Here is a 16,080-nt window from a genome sequence, read left to right as displayed (position 1 = left end):
CGCCTCCCGCACAGAACTACAACTCCCAGGAGGCCGCGCGGGGCCCGCGGGCTGTGATTGGCTGGGGCGGCGGCGGCGGAGGCGGTTTCCGGAAGGGGCGGCGGGAGGCGGAGCGCTATGGCGGCGGAGAGCGGAGCGGCGCCGCAGGAGATGATGGAGGGTGAGAGCCCGCCGCGGCCGTCGCGGGGCTGAGGGGCCGGGGGGGCTGCTCCAGCGCCGCCTCCGTGCCGTGCTGCGCGCCGGGAGGGCCCGCGGGCCCGGCGGGGGCGCGCAGCCCCCGTGTGTCCGGCCCGAGGGCCGGTGTCCGGCGGGGCCGGTGTGTGTCACCGCAGGGCGGGATACCCGCGGGGGCCAGGAGCGGGGTTCTGGAGGTGCAGTGACGCAAAAAGTAAAGATAAGGAGAAAGAAGGCTTCAGGGTGTTGCTTAGTGTCCGGTGAGAGCAGAGGAAAGGCTGAGGGGGCAGCGAGCAGCCTCTGCTGGCCCGGGCTTCGCTCATCCTGAAGGGACCCGGCAGGCTGCCCTGGGGAGGCTGCTCTTACCTGCGAGGATTTTTTCACTTCTTCCTGTCATTGGTACTATTGTACATGATACTGATTTTTTTTTATTTTTTTTCTTTAATTCTAAAAGCTCTTAAAGTGTAATCGTTCTGATTCCATCTCCGTAATCTTTGGAATTGCACTTCATTGATCTAAGAAATTTCCTTTTTCCTCCAGTCTTCTTCCCAGATTGTTGGTTTTAGGAAGATGTGATGGGAGGAAAAAGTGCACCCAAAATCAAAGTAGAAACAAGGGGTAAGAGGCCTTTTATTTAAGACTAAACCTTTCATTTAGTTAACTTAGGATTTCTACTAACTGCCTAGTCGTTTATGTGAATCCCGGTTATTTCTCCTGCCCGCTGCCCCTGTGCTGGGAAAAGCCTGACTCTGCCTTTCTGTGTCTTGTGCAGTGGACAAGAGGATCGAGTCGGAGGAGTCGGGCGACGAGGAGGGCAGGAAGCAGGCGGTGCGCTTGGTGACGGAGCTGAGCCAGCAGAGCCTGCGGGATGAGCAGAACGGCGAGAGCTCCGCAGGTACCGTGTCAGCCTCGGCGCCGCCGCCTGCCGGGGTAGCCATGGCAACCTGCCCCGGAGCCTCCTCCCGAATGGCAATGAACCCGGACTGTTGTCCTTGCTAGAATAAAGTTGCCTGCTTTTTGTGGAACTGCTAGTATAGAGCTTTTTTTTTTTTTTTTCCCCTTGTTTGTTTACCCATCCGTGTTTCTCTTTGAAATATTTGATGTCGAAATGGAAAGCGTCTTTATTTATATTTTTCTTTTGTGGAAATTTAGATAACTTCTAATGAAAATCTTTCCACATAAAGTATCATAAGGAGCTTAATTCTGCCTTAGTTTATGTAGTTTTTTTCTGCCTACAGAATTGCCAGGTTCCTTTGGAAGGCAACCAAGACTATTTCTAGATGGCTTGAGGGAACCTGTCCCTTTTGTTGTTTTAATTTTTTTTAATTAAAACAACATGTTCAAAATGTTCTAAGACATCTCAGAATTATATATTTGAATCCTCTTGGGTGTAAACTTTTCCTGCTGATCCCACTGTTTGCACTGGAACATGGGTAGAAGCACTGACAGACTTTAAAGCCTGTGGATGTTTGATGGAAGGGTTTTCAGTGCCTGCATGGAGCTTGTCAGAGCAGATCCCTTTCTGCACACCCTGTGTGGTGGTGTGAGCATAGCTTTTGGTGCAGTCTGAAATGTAACATCATCCTTTTGACAGAGATCTCCATGGTATTATTATTATTATTGGGATACTGGAAGGAAAATAATGAAAGAAATTTTAGTTCTTACAGCAGATCCCTGCTCATCTTAACCTTGCACATTGGGATTTGCCAAAGTATCCTTCAAACTGATAAATTGTTACTAGAATTTTAAATCTCTTCTCCTAACTGAATGCATCTATATAGACCTAATTTGTTGCTGATAGTTTAAACCCCCTAAATATTACTAAAGAAATGCTCTTCCATGCTTCATGGCTTTGCAGACTGTGCATCCCCAGCACTGTGCAGTTGGTGGAACCATGCAGATCAGACAGAGCTTTCCCCTGCATGCCTGGCATCCTGAGTGTTTGCTCAGCTGCCATGACTTAGCTGTGTGTTGGAGGTTGTATTTTGCACATTGTTCCCCTGGGAGTTCTATGAAAGGAAATACAGAAGTGATGTACTTTCACTCCAGGGAAAGCAAGAAAAGCACATTCAGATTTGTTTGCTGAATTACATTTGTGCACTGTTTAATATAATGACTGTATTGTTGCTTTTTCCAAACTGTAAGCATTCAGAAAACTAGGGCAGGAACCAAGCAGAGGAATAATTTGTGAACATTTGAGATACTTTCCACAGCCAGCTTTGAATGTCTCAGCTGAAAGGAAAATGATGAGTTTTCCACATTTTCTTCACAGAAGATCTTAAGTAGCTTGAACAGCTGAAATTTCAAATTCATCATTTAGCTAATTCTCTGAGGAATAGAGGCTCTGGTTAGAAATCATGTAACTGAGCTATTTATAATGTTCTTCATGCATATGCACTTAAAAAGTGTAGTTAGGCTTTTTGGTGATTGAAATGCCTGTGGTACTGTGAACTTACATAACTCAGTAATGACTGTTCCCACTGTGGAATTTGGGTTTTCTCAATGGAGGATTTTTTTTTTTTTCCACCTCTGCAAAGGCATGTGGCTTGCAGGCATGGGTTACACAGAAATTCACTTAGGAAACTTCACTGCCAGAGTGATGGGATTTTTTCCATTGAGAAGTGTGGAGTAAAGCAATTTGCAAGGGAAATTGCAGTCCTGGCTGTAAAGTGCTTGTAGGAGGGTCAGTTTAGAGGTTTTTTTATATCCAGTCACTTCATAAATAAAATGACTGTAAATTTGCTAGAACCATTTTTCTCTTCTTTCTCCTTCCTTTCTTTTTTTTTATTTTTTATTTTATTTTCTGCTCTTGAGAGAAAATGTATTTTTAACATTTTCCTACCCGTACTGATTTACAGCTCATACCAGACACACATCTCCCTCAGGCTGCTGTGTGCTTTATACACAGAGCATAGACTTCATGGCAGTTGACTTCAGTACACAACAGCCCTGCCTGTGTGTTCAGTTTTAAATTTCTTTTATTTTAGTGAATTCAGTGTGTATTCTGTGTGATTTGGTTTTGCAGCTTTGGATTTGAGTGCTGCTTTCCACACTGGCTATTGTGAGAGGTCTCTCAAAGCCATATGTCAAAATTAAGAGGAGCCTCAGAACAGAGTATTTAACACATTACCTAAATCAAGTGCTAATAAATTAAAATATTCAAACTTCCTAGCCAAACAAAGTCAATTGCTTGAATGGTGTTTTTTGCTGAAGATTTTTCTCTTCATCAAGTGTGTAATTGGCTTTACTAGACAACTCTAAAGTCTCAAAGGACCTGAAACTCAAAAATTTCCTCATCATGACCACTAAGTTACTGCCAGTATCACTCAATACCAGGGGCATAATTTGGATTTTTCATGTGATATCTTCAATAACTGTTGTTCCAAAGCTGGGCACTGTTCCTGTGGGCTGTAAATTCTGCAAGGCTGCTTGTTTGGCTTGGAGCTCTTCTCACTGAGAGTCTTTGCACCCAAGAAAGAGGCCAGAGAGGTACAGCCTTGATAGCAGCAGGGTGGGGTATCCCACTCCCTTGCTGAAGGGCAGAGCTCCTGATAGGGAACTAAAATAAGAAAAAAACAGGCGTTGCTCACTGCTCATTGCTGACAGGCACGTGTATGTCTGTCAATTTTTGGTGGCATTTCTGTCTTGCTGTTCAACATCCCCAAGACTACCAGCTCATTTTGCATTCCCAAAATATAATTTATGTTCCCCGCTATTATTAAAAAAAGAAAAAAAAGAAAGATTGCTTTTTCAGTCTTAACTTCTGTGAATCAGCTCAGTGAGTCTCTTTCCTGTTTAAATGTCCAGGCAAGAGCAACAGCCCAAATACAGGAAGGTCAGTGATGATCTGTGGACCACCAAACCCTTGGAGCTGGATGGTGGCATTAAAAATGATGATGCTGGTACTGTTTGTGCCTGCACTGCTGCTTGCAAGGCCAAGCATCAGCAGGAAGAGCACTCATTAAATAGGAACACTTGACATTTACAGGGATTTAACCATTCTGGGCTGTGGAAATAGTCATTGCTGCTGGGTTAAGGGAATGAGCTTGGAGTTAGTGCAAAGCCTTTGGGATGGGACTGTAATTAAAGTTGCTTGGGTTTTTGGTAGCACTCAGAGAAGCTTTGCACATGAAGTAGAAAAATCTTGCAAATCGTGTTGTATGTCAGTTTTGCAAAGCTGAATCAGACTTTGTTTTTCTTCAGAAACTGATGCACCAAATGGGGAAGAGCATGAATTATTCAGCATGAATTCTCCAGTAAATTTCCCTCCCTCGTGCACTGTGGTAGAAGCACAGCAAATGCTGGGGTGTTTTCCAGAGCTGTAAAAGCATTTCCCAAGGAAATTCATGCAGTGGGATAAACAGTGTTGTCTGGCATAGTAGAGAGTTCAGCCAAACAAAGGAAGGGAGATCCATGCAAAAGTGTTCACAACAGTGACATAAAGTGGCAGTGCTAATAAAATGAACAAACCTGAAGGGTGGGATTGTTGAGATGTTTGGTCATTCCTGGCCACCTCACTAGGCACTTAGGATTCCTTCTTGGCAAGGTTTTATTATGTTGTCAGAGGAGCACAGACACTTAGGATGGGGTAGGTGTGAAGGAAAGGCATCCTGCCCACCCTTGAGCCTGCAGTTCCCAGCAGCCACACAGGCAGCTTGGGCTGATCTGTGTGTTTCACACCTGAGCATGAAACCCTGCTGTAAAAAAAGGTTTTTCCCTAACGAGCTCTCGTGGTTTTAATGAAGCAGAATGTCTGAGCTGTGCCTCTCATGTATTTCTGCTCCTGAGGAGCATTTGCTCTCTGCGTGGTGGCTGTTTTCCTGCCTTGGGCTGTCTGGTACAGGAGCTTGTCATGTGTTTGCTTGTGCTGCAGGGGAAGCGGAGACACCAGTGGACATGGAGACCATTAGCCTGGACCCAGAGGCTGAGGTAAAGGCAGATTTTTGTCCTTACGGGCTTTATTCGGCAGCAGGCAAAGGCAAGTATTGAAACCTGGTTCAAAGATCTCATTCTTCTGAGGTGCTGGCTGCTGTGATCCTCCCCAGAGCTGATTCAGAGCCTTTAGACTAGAAGTAGAGGTGTTCTATTTTTCATCACTAGCTGAAAGGTTCCGTTAGTACTTTAGAATTTTAAATGAAGCCTAGATGCACTCAGAGTGTGTCTGTGCTGCAAGACCTGCTGCTGGGCTGTGGGCTTCAGGGAGTCTGTTCAGTGAGCTGTTGGCTGCTGTGAGCCCTGTGCTTTGGAACAGGCACAGTGACTTACCCAGCCCAGTGCCTTGGCATCAGCTACCTCGTGAGCCCGTCAGCAGCAGAGGCTTTGAGCTGCTTCTGAGGCTGGGGAAGTGCTCTCTTTCTCTTTGACTTTCAAATCTGGAGCATCTGGGGCTGAACAGCACAGATGGGAAGTGCCTCAGCTGATTGCCAGTGCAGAATTAACATTCACAAAACCACTGGTTATTCAAAGTGGCAGTGGCTCCTGCTCATCTGAGGCCTGGAACTGGAAATGGCAACTTGTGTTCTGGTTAAGCCCTAGCAAAGTAGGTAAGAGAACTTTATGCAAAGCTTTATTTATGCAAGAATTTTTCCATCTCAGTAAATTTCTGAGGATTTCTACTTTTGGTAATGCTCAGACTCAGGAAAGGGCTGTTGCATTATATGCAGTTGACATTTTGCATTTGCAGTTGACAGGTTCAGGCTGTGTGTCTCAGTTGTGGTGGTAAAATCATGTGCCAAACCCATTTTACAAATGCTCTTGGAAGGGAAGTTTTAATGAGCTACACATTTTGTAAGACTGTGATTTCCTTAGAACAAAGTGCCAGGTTGATCTTTGAAGAGCAGATTTGTTTTGAAACACCTGCTAAATCCCTCCATTTCTCTTTAAGGATGTTGACTTGAATCATTTCCGGATTGGGAAGATTGAAGGATTTGAGGTGCTCAAGAAAGTGAAGGTAACAGTCCTGGGGAATAGAGAATGCCTCTTGGAACTGGGGATTTTTTAGATCTAACCTCTAAGAGGACAGAGAGACAGTCTCTTCTTGGCTGAGGTTTAGTGAGTTGCTTCATTTTTAGCTGGAAAAGGTAGTGTTTATCTATTTGTCAAGGAATAATAAAAATCTTGGGATTTTGCAAGGGTGTTTTGGAAGTGGATGGGAGGCAGTGCATCAGGGCACATCCTGGACTGGCACAGCAGACTGAACATAGAATAAAGTGCATGGTAAAGGATCTCAGTAAAGCCCTCAAAGCAGGCCCAGTTAGAACGTGTTGCTCAAAGGCCTTCTCCAGTTAAGCTTTTGAGTATTTCCAGGGATGGAGATTTTGTATCCTCTCTGGGCTGCTGTTACTGTATCTGACCATTGTGGCTGAAAGATTTCCTTCTGTAGAACTGGAGCATACCAAGAAAAGATTGTATTAAAAAAACAAACAAAACCCAGCAAGCCACTAACAACCCAACAAATTCCCACCAAAACTTCTTGGGGGAACCCTCACCCTTCAGACTGTAAACCAGAAGGCATCACATGCAATCCTTCATAGCCATTTTCCTGTTTCTTTTTAAACTTTTCCTCAACAATTTCCTCAACTTTTCCAGACCCTGTGTCTGCGTCAGAATTTGATCAAGCACATTGAGAACCTGGAGCAGCTGCAGACCTTGCGGGAGCTGGATCTCTATGACAATCAAATTCGGAAGATTGAGAACTTGGAGTCTCTGGTGGACCTTGAGTGAGTCCAGGGGAATCACCAGGATTAGTTTGGGGGTGGTTTGCTGCTCACTGTGTTACTCATGCTGTACTTAGTCCAGTGTTTATCACCCAAGCCTCTCTCAGAATGTATTTAGCTGCTCTGTGAAGGATAATGTCTATTCTCTATTGATATTCAACCTGTGCAGTACACAGATTTCATTATGCTGAAGCTGCCCAGGGACAGGCAGCTGGAAATGAAATGTGCTGTGTGAGGCAGTGAGAATGGCTGGTGGCTGTAGCCTCCACTCAGGTGTGGGAGCTCTGAGGCCCCCTTTGCTCCTGCAGTGAGAGCTCTGTGTAACAGGTGTTTATTCCTGCAAAAATGACAGGAGATTTCAGGTAAGGTTTTTGGTTTGGTTTTTGTCAAGAGCGTTAGGGAAGGAGTAAGTACTCTTCCAAGTTTCTGAGTTTCTGGCACTTGCCTGGATCACTCTGGGGGTACATTACACAACTGTTCCCCCTGGGGCAGGACTGGCCCACTGCTCACCATCACAACTGCTTTCTGCCCAGGGGAGCCCTTGGCATGGTCCTGTCAGAGGCAGATCTTGCAGGCAGGTACCTTTCCCAAGGAAAATGCAGATTGGCTTCCTCCCACCGTGGCAGCTCCATGGCTGGGCAAAATAATGGCTGTCTTCTGCATGTGGCAGATGATTTTTTTTTTTCCTAACATACTACAGAAGTATTTTGAGAGTTTTATTTGTTGTGTTTTCTGATAAAAAGAAATTACATTCATGACTTCAGCTTCAAGGCCTAGAAAAAGCTTGATCTCTGCAGACATGGAGGGAGATTCCCCACCAGTTTAAAAGTGCCTCTTTCAGAATCATCCCTGCCTGATGGACTGATGAGACCTTTGGTTTGTTTTGCCTCAGGGTCCTGGACATCTCCTTTAATGTTCTGCGACACATTGAAGGACTGGATCGGCTTACCCAGCTTAAAAAGCTCTTCCTTGTCAACAACAAAATCAGCAAAATTGAGAATTTGAGCAGCTTGCAGATGCTGCAGATGTTAGAGTTGGGGTCCAATCGAATTCGGGTAGGTTTGCTCTGAGAGATGTTGGCTGGAGAGTTGTCAGCTCTGTGCTGTGATATTGGCATTTTCTGAAAGTGCACTGCATTGACTTTGATTTGCAGTTTTGTTGGTCTTTATTGTTCCAGTCACTCCCTGTGCTTATTGCTGTGCATGCTGGAGCCTTTCATTTTGCATTAGTGCCTGGCTGCTAAATCACCATTTGTGAATTTTTGTCTTTAATGAACTCTTACATCCCCTGTGTGTTTCCTTTTGCAGGTGGTTGTTTCTTTCTGCTAGACCAAGCCTATCAAAACTAGCAGTTGTTTTTTCTTACCTTGCTACAGGCTGGTGCTGAGTGCATGAAACCTATTGAAAACAAAATGAGTTTGATCTGCAGGTGCAATTGGCAGCCTGCTATGGCACTCAGTCTTGTTTAGGAAAAAAAATTTCTTGAGGCTTTGCTCTAGAATGCCTTTAAAACCTAAAACTTGGTACTGTACTGCTGATTGCTTTGGGGTTTTGTTATGCAGATTGTGACTTTTTCAGTTTAAAATCTCTGCCACTTACAAGAGAGCAAGTATGAGTAGTCTCTCCTGTCCCTAAGGTATGATTCATGTATTTGCTCAGTTCATAAGAGAACTGGTAAGACAGATGACACAAAGGACTTGCAACATGCAAAATAAGCTCTTTTTTTAAAGCTTTTTAAATTACATGCTCTTTAGAAAATACTCAGAGAAGATGAGTGCATTTCAATCAGTGTGGTGTAAGTTGGTGCTGCCCATTTATAGTCCCTGAGAAATTGCTTGTTATGCTGAAAGATTAGGAAAAGATCAGTTTGTCCTCTTTGTTTCAGGAGTTGTGGAAGAACACTTGTCTTTGTAGAAAAGAAGGAAACTTCAGCTATTTAAAACAGCCTTCTAAGGCAGAAGTGTGTGCTGCATTTTTGAAGAGGAAAAATTTTGGTTTGGTCCTAAAGCCAAACTGGACTGAATTGTTTTCCAGGAATTTTTGCTTTGGAAATGAAATTATTCAGGGGGATAAATCTAGAGTGTGAGAACATCAGCCAGGTCAAATGAGGGATTAGGAACCTTAGAGTTTGCACAGGATGGGGGAGCAGGAGTTTTGGAGAAAAGCACTTGGCTTTTTTCAGAAGCAGAGCAGGCTCAGCACACTGATCCTTGCATTACAGAAGTTGGGTTAAACAAAACTGTACTGTATTCTGTATCTATGCATCATTATCATCTGGAAAAAAAAATCCAGCTAGATTTCTGAATTGATACTTAGGCTGTACATTGTCAATAATGTTGTCAAGCCAAGGAATATTTCTAATAATGGGATTAGATTTATTTTATGTGTTTTCTCAATGTTGAGCCTGAGCATATTAACAGAAGAAACAAACAACAAAAAAACCTAAATTGTCACAGTATGAGTAACACAAGCTTCTTAAATTACTTTATTTTTGGTGGGGTCTTTTTCTGTTAATTCTATTCTGGCTTCTTCAAGCAGCAGTGTTTATACTTCTAATTGCTTTATTGGAGTGAGTAACCTGTGACTTGGCACAAGAAATCTCGTGCTGCCTGGGGGTACCTGGAGCTCCTGGGCTGGTTTTCTCTTGGTCAGGGTGCCTTGGCTGTGTTTTACAGCTGGACACACCCTTAACTCTTTAGGGCACAAGCCTGTGGACTCTTCAGGCAGTGTTCTTGGCTCTGAGGTGCCTCATTGACTTCTCTTGTGTTAGAGCTGCTGCAGCAGGGCTGTTCTTGCCTACTCAAACCCCCCAGAGTGCCCTTACCTTGGAGTCATGAGCACTTCTTGCTCTGTTTCTTTTGGGGAGCAGAACTTTATGCTTGAGCTGACATATTTAATGCTTTTTTTTTTTTCTTAAAGTTGGACTGAGGCAGCTGTAATGCAAGCACTTCTTTACTTGTTCTTAGGTTTTTGTCCCCTCATGTTCATCTGTTCCATTCCTCTCCCTGTACTGAGTCATCAGAATTTCCTCCTCAGGGCTGGAGAAGCTGCCAGTGAGCAACAAAGCCATAATTTTTCTTGCAAGGTCACAACAGGGCTAAGTCCATAATCTAGAAGGGGGGTGAATGCAAATTTGAGCTGATTAACACTGTATGTTCAGTCTTCTGGCAGCTGTGGGATAGAGACTGAAAAGCTTCTCACCTTTCCTGAGTGTCCATCTTCTCCTTCCTTGTGTTACTGCGTGCACAGGTGAACACCCAGAGTGATCCAGGTGTGCTGGGACTCAGTGGCCTGGCCCCCCAGCACTGCTGGTTTGAAATTTTGGCAGGCAGGAAGCATGTGGAAAAGCTGAGGTGTCACAGCCTGCCTGAGCTCAGTCACACAGCTCTGGGTGTGTCTGTGTCCATATTATTGTTTTTACTGGGAGCTGAAGTCTGGTTGTGAAGTCCTTGTTGCTTTTGACAGTGTCTTGGTTTTTTAATTCAGAGGCTTTTCCCTGTGAAATAAAAGTGTCTCCTTTTGTTTGCAGAAGCCATTTGTAATTTTACCCTTTTTCCTGTTTTCACTCTTCTGTTCATGCTTTCTCCCTTCCTTTGTAATATCCTTGATGCTTCCCAAAAATCCTGATTTTCTCTTCCTGAAGGCTGAGCTCAAGCTAAACTGGAGCAGTGTCTGTGTGTATTCAAAAAGTGTGCATCACTCAGACTGCTGGGGTGTGTTCTGCCAGAAGCAAGGCTGTGTAACCAGAACTAAAATCCAATAACCACACACTGTGAGACAGCTAACTTGGCTTATGGCAGAGGAGCTGAACACTCACCTCTGTGTTATACAGTCACTGATGTGCAGGACTAAATTTACAAATTGTGTTCTTTCCTCCCAGGTTCTCTTTCCATTCACTAGTGACAGCTTTTTTTTTCCTTCACAAAGGAGTATCTTGTACCCAGGATACACCCCATGGTTATAATGTGGCTACAAGGTGACAGCCACACCTCCCAGGTGGGGTTCTGCAGTAACACTGGCTCCTCTGCTCCTTTCACAGGTAATTGAAAACATTGACACCTTGACTAACCTTGACAGTCTGTTCCTTGGAAAGAATAAAATCACCAAGCTCCAGAACCTGGATGCCCTGACAAACCTGACTGTGCTCAGTATACAGGTACTGCTTGTGTTCTGAAAGCCTTGCACCACCCTGTGAGACAGGATCAGCTCTTCTCGTGGTTTGGGTGGTTTGGGCTGGAAGGAACCCTAAAGACCATCCTGTTCCACCCCCTGAAATGGGCAGGACACCTTCCACCATCCCAGGCTGTGTCCCAGGCTCCCCCAGGGATCCAGGGGCAGCCACAGCTTCTGTGTGCCAGGCCCTCACCTCCCTCACAGAGGAGAATTTCTTCCTAACACCTAATTTAAACCTGTCTTCCTTCAGCTCAAGGCCATTCTCCCTTGTCCTGTCTCTGCATACCTTTGTGAAAATCCCTCTCCAGCCTTCTTGTAAGCAGGTCTGCAGTGTTAGGGGCAAACTCCTGTGCTGGAGGGAAGTGTGATATTCTTTGTGTTGCCTTTTTTCATCCTTTCATGCTACTTGAGATTGACAGACACTGATAAAATTATAAAACAGCTGTTTGATTTTTGTGGAAGAAAGAAAAGGAAATGAGTGTTATGCCCTACTTCCTTCCTGAAACACTGTTTCCTTATGTATTAAATAACACTGAAAGTGTTATGCAGGTAATCCTTAAAATGACAGTGGCTCAGAGTCACTGCCTTCTTACTGAAGAGGCAAGAAATGTGAACGAGCCTGTGCTGAATGCAATGTGTCTTTAGTGAGCTTTCAAACAGTTTCTTCCTTTTTAAAAGGTGAAATAAAATACACTCAGCTAATTTCTTTCACTGCATCTCCTTCTTACCCATGAGACAGTGCTTGTGCACTGTAGTAGCTCTTAAAGCTGCTGGCAAGCCACACTGACCCCTGCTGTGGTACCTGTGTGTGCATTATTGTGTAGGACATAAAGAATTAGCTTTATGTCCTGCAAGAGTGCAGACAGGACAAGAGTGCAGTGTGATTAAGGTGTGTAACTGCCTCTCTGACTTTCCCATTTGGAAAGACCTACAACATGAACACTGTTCATGGACAGGCCTGCTGTTTGTTAAGGCACCCAGCCAAAAAGTTTCAGGCTGCAACTTTTGGTGGGAAGGTCAGAGTCTGATTCTTGCTGGAAGCTGGGATTCCCTCATGCATCAGTGGTGCAGAGACAACCAGCTGAGCTCCCAAGGTCTCTGTTTCCCCTTCCCAGCCATACTTTAGAGGAGTGGTTTTCCCCAGTGGGTGCCATGGGTCTGGGTTTGTTTGGAGTGTTCTAAAGAGCCTGCTGCACTTGCAGAACAACCGTCTGACCAAGATTGAGGGGCTGCAGAGCCTGGTGAACCTGCGGGAGCTGTACCTGAGCCACAACGGCATCGAGGTCATCGAGGGCCTGGAGAACAATGTGAGCCTTTGCCTGACTCTGCAGCACAGTTGGTGCCCTGAGCTGCTTGGCTTAGTGGCTTTTCTGGAAGTTTTTGTTCCTCAGTTTTCCCAGTTCCTGGGTCTCTTGAGAGACCACAAATATCCAAGTGTTTGTTGTATGTTAAAGTATCTTGTGTGGGTAAAGATCCTCCAGATATTCTGGAGTAGGATTATGTTTGTGACATGGGGAAGGGAGGTGTGGTTGAAGCAGTGGCCTGGCTGATCCCCAGTCATGGGGAGGCTCCTGGACACAGCTGCTGCAGCCTTTCAGACAGCAGCTTGTGGATAACCACGAGTGCTTTTCAACAGGACAGAACTGGAGCTTGGGAGTAAGAGGCAGCTATAGCATGCAGCTTGCCTTCCTGCCAATGTACATACCTGTCTTTTTGGATGGGATGGATTTTGTGGAAGCCTGGCTCATTTTCACTCTCACCCAGCAAAAACTTTTCTAAAATTGTTGAGTTTCCTGCTGCTAAGAGTTTGTTCAACTGTGCTGCTCAAGGGGACACTTTGGATCTGATTTTTAATCCTCCTCTTAATGTACTTTGAGGAAAGCTCACTTTTTAGGAGCCCTTGGCTGGCAGTTGCCATCCAGCCAGTAACTGCCTTCATTTTTGTCACATGGGGGGTCACTTTGTCACTTCTGGGGGGTCAGTAGCCCAACTTAATTTAAAACAATCTTACTTGTTCCATATAGGCAGCAAGATTTGAGCTGAATGTGAGCAGCTGGCAATAACGTGTCTGCCCCTGACAGTTTCCAACTCTGGGCCTGGAAAAAGTGGCACAGAGAAGATGAAAGGAAATGAGATCTAATATTTTTGTGTTTGCTTTGTCTAGAACAAACTCACAATGCTGGATATTGCAGCCAACAGAATTAAGAAGATCGAGAATATCAGTCACCTAACAGAGCTGCAGGAGTTCTGGGTAAGCACAGGCCAGAGCTGTTCCCCAAAATGTCTGTGCCACACTGAGGGAAACCCTTCAGATGGGCAGCATGTGGGCATGTGTGCCTTGGAGGGAGCTCCTGCAGTTCTGGTGATCACTTTAAGGTCTGACAGTCTGGGTAAGTGTGTGGTGGTTTTCCCTAGGGAAAGGGAACAGCTTAAAGATTTCTTGCTGAGCTTTGCTGAGTGGTAAGGAGCCTGTCTGTGCCTAGGAAATGGGCTCTGCCTTCCTGCTCAGGTTGGTTATGAAACAGCCCCACATGTCCTGTTTCTGCAGCTCTTCTTTCTGTGAGCATGACCAGGGGAAGCAGAGAGCTTGTTCAGAGCAGGGTTGGTGTGTTTGTGGTGTTATAAATATGAAGAAAATGAAACCAACTTCTGCTTCCATTCCTATGAGGCTGGTAACAGCTTAGGATTGCTTCTGTTTCTTGCTGGCAGCCTGAATTGCTGAGCTCTTTGGCTTTCCTAGGTCAGGTCAGGAAATTCAGAGATGCCCTGTCCTGAAGCATCAGCTCTGTGCCATGTTTGGGAGCTGTGCACAAACGTGCTCATGTGGAAAAGGGAGAAGCAGCAGCAGCAGCTGTTCATGAGCTGGCCTGTGCTTCAGCTCTTGTAGAGTCTCTGCATTCGAGGCTGAGAATAAGAGCTGTGCTGTGCAATGTCTTGGGCAGATGCTGAGAGAAAAGGAGTGGGAAGCAGCTTCAAATGGAGCCCAGCTGGAGTCTGGAGCCCAGGCTCCTTGGATGGTGCTCCTCATCTTGCAGCAGGGCTGAGCAGCCCCCCAGCAGTGCTAGCTGGCCATGCCTGCCTGCAGGGAGCTCTCTAAGGAGCAGGGCTGAGGAGAAGCCCATTTAGCTGCCCAGTCATCTTTGGGCAGTGCAGTGTGGCTGCTGTGGGGCCTGTCCTGATCCCCTGCAATTCCCTCCTGTTTTCCTCTTTGCTGTGCTGTGCTCACAGGAGGTGTCTGCACTGCTTGCATTTGTACTGAAAGGAGAGGCCAGAGCTGAACTTGGCTGGAGTCCTTTGCAAAAACACCAGTGTGTTTAGAGTCCTTTGTCAGAGCAGAGTACTGGCCAAGATCTGTTAGCTGAGCACAGAAAATGCCCCAAAAATGGCTTTGTTCCAGTCTTCCAACACTATGTTTAAAAAATTATTTGTTTGAAAAGAAGCAGGGCAGAATTTTCAATGGAAACCAGTGTTGTATATCCCAATTCATATTTTTTTTACTGACTGCACAATTGAAGCCACATAACAATGTCCTTTAACACCTTAAGTAAACAGAATTCAAAATCCTATCCACTGTGATAGTCTTCTAGCAGTTTGCCAGTAGCACATCCCCAGTGGAGGGACTGAGATACCTGCAAGTTGAGTGACTTGGCTGAAGGAACATTGTGATGAGCTGTAGCAGAATGAGACAGTCCAGTGAGTTTTTTTGTGTTTTATGTGAAGGTGGCATTGCTGCTGTGACTGTATCCAAAAGCAAAGGGTGCTGTTGTCTCAGGGCTGGGCAGCATGGGGCCACCTTGCAGCTTTGCTTCCTTGTTGGACAGCTGAAGCACTCATTCCTTTGTGTGCAATTGCTGAGCCAACAATGAGGCAGGAGAAGAACTCAAATCAGAGAGCTTGGCATTTCCTCTGGAGCGTAGAAGCAGTTTTTGGAGGGAAATTTATGTAGAGGAGAGAGGAAAATGTTGCTTTTCATGTCGGTTTGGGACCTTTTATAATGTATCCTGAGAAGTCATTAAAGTGAAGATGGGTGTCACAGTGGAAATAAATGATGATATAACAATTTCCAGCCCATAAATGCACAGTGGAGAGGGAGATGGTGCAGAGACTGGCCTGGTGTCTTGCAGGGTCTCTCCTGGCACTGGTTGGGCTGGATCTGCTGTCTGAAGGGTGGGGCATCTGCCCAGCAGCCAGGACAGTGTGGGGGTGTTGGGTTTAGTGCTGAGGCCTGGCATGTGAGACAGGAGAGCTCATCTCAGGGTTCCAGGGCAGGAAGGATCTTGAGGAGGAGGAGTTTGTGAGCGGTGGTGCCTGGCAGCAGTGACACAGCACCACGGCTGCTCTCCCTTTCTGGGGGTCCCCGTGGCTGTGAACGTGCCTGTGTGTGCTCTGCAGATGAATGACAACCTCATAGAGAGCTGGAGCGACCTGGATGAGCTGAAAGGAGCCAAGAACTTGGAGACTGTGTACCTGGAGAGAAACCCCCTGCAGAAGGACCCCCAGTACCGGCGCAAAATCATGCTGGCCCTCCCGACCGTGCGGCAGATCGACGCCACCTTCGTTCGATTCTGAGCCTCCTGTGCCCTCCCTCCCCTGCCCTCCTCCAGGAAATGTCCCAGCAGGGTTTTTTATCCACTCACCACTCCCCAGGTCTTCAGTACACTGACACACACAGGGCAAAAAGTCAACAAAAAGCACTGAAACCAGGTCTCGTGTACAATGCACTCATTGTTTTTGAAATGTTGTTATTATTATTATTAAATCTTAACACAAGAGCCTTCAGTGTGCCTGTGGTTTTTATTTCACGGGGGAGGTTTTACCAGAAGGTGTTTGCAGCAGGCTGAAGCCATGGGAGCCACTTGCTGACCACTGGTGACTGTGACACACATTCAGGTTGGGAATGTCCTGACAAACAGCACCTCCAGGTCAAGGCCCAGCAGTGGCCTGTGAAAAGGTGAAAAAAGATCTGACCCAGGTTAGTTACCAGCTATACCTGGTGGGACAACATGGGGCTGCAGGGG

General features: G+C 45.8%; 1 protein-coding gene across 2 annotated transcripts; it reads left to right on the top strand.

Moving 5' to 3' along the window:
- The first annotated feature begins 20 nt into the window (after positions 1-20).
- On the top strand, positions 21-15,834 carry PPP1R7 (protein phosphatase 1 regulatory subunit 7). Of its 2 annotated transcripts, XM_064435743.1 has the most exons (11): positions 81-160; positions 715-792; positions 947-1,069; positions 5,048-5,103; positions 6,059-6,124; positions 6,763-6,893; positions 7,783-7,945; positions 10,929-11,045; positions 12,265-12,369; positions 13,227-13,313; positions 15,455-15,834. In XM_064435743.1, exons 2-11 carry the CDS (start codon positions 750-752, stop codon positions 15,629-15,631), a joined length of 1,068 nt encoding a protein of 355 aa, XP_064291813.1. In that variant the 5' UTR covers positions 81-160; positions 715-749; the 3' UTR covers positions 15,632-15,834. The 2 variants fall into 2 exon arrangements, with proteins under 2 accessions (XP_064291814.1, XP_064291813.1); XM_064435744.1 differs by lacking the exon at positions 715-792 and having other exon boundaries at positions 21-160.
- Positions 15,835-16,080: the final 246 nt, after the last annotated feature.

The sequence above is a fragment of the Passer domesticus genome, chromosome 11 (genome assembly GCF_036417665.1).
Source record: "Passer domesticus isolate bPasDom1 chromosome 11, bPasDom1.hap1, whole genome shotgun sequence".
In the NCBI taxonomy this organism is placed as follows: domain Eukaryota; kingdom Metazoa; phylum Chordata; class Aves; order Passeriformes; family Passeridae; genus Passer; species Passer domesticus.
Note: the sequence above shows the minus strand (reverse complement) of the source record. Positions and strands in the feature narration are given on the sequence as shown.

Excerpts from the sequence above, each read along its gene's own strand:
- PPP1R7 (XM_064435744.1), top strand. The coding sequence starts at position 118 with ATGGCGGCGGAGAGCGGAGCGGCGCCGCAGGAGATGATGGAGG. Across the intron at positions 161-946 it reads GCCGCAGGAGATGATGGAGG|TGGACAAGAGGATCGAGTCG; the intron begins GTGAGAGCCCGC and ends TGTCTTGTGCAG. Across the intron at positions 12,370-13,226 it reads TCGAGGGCCTGGAGAACAAT|AACAAACTCACAATGCTGGA; the intron begins GTGAGCCTTTGC and ends TGCTTTGTCTAG.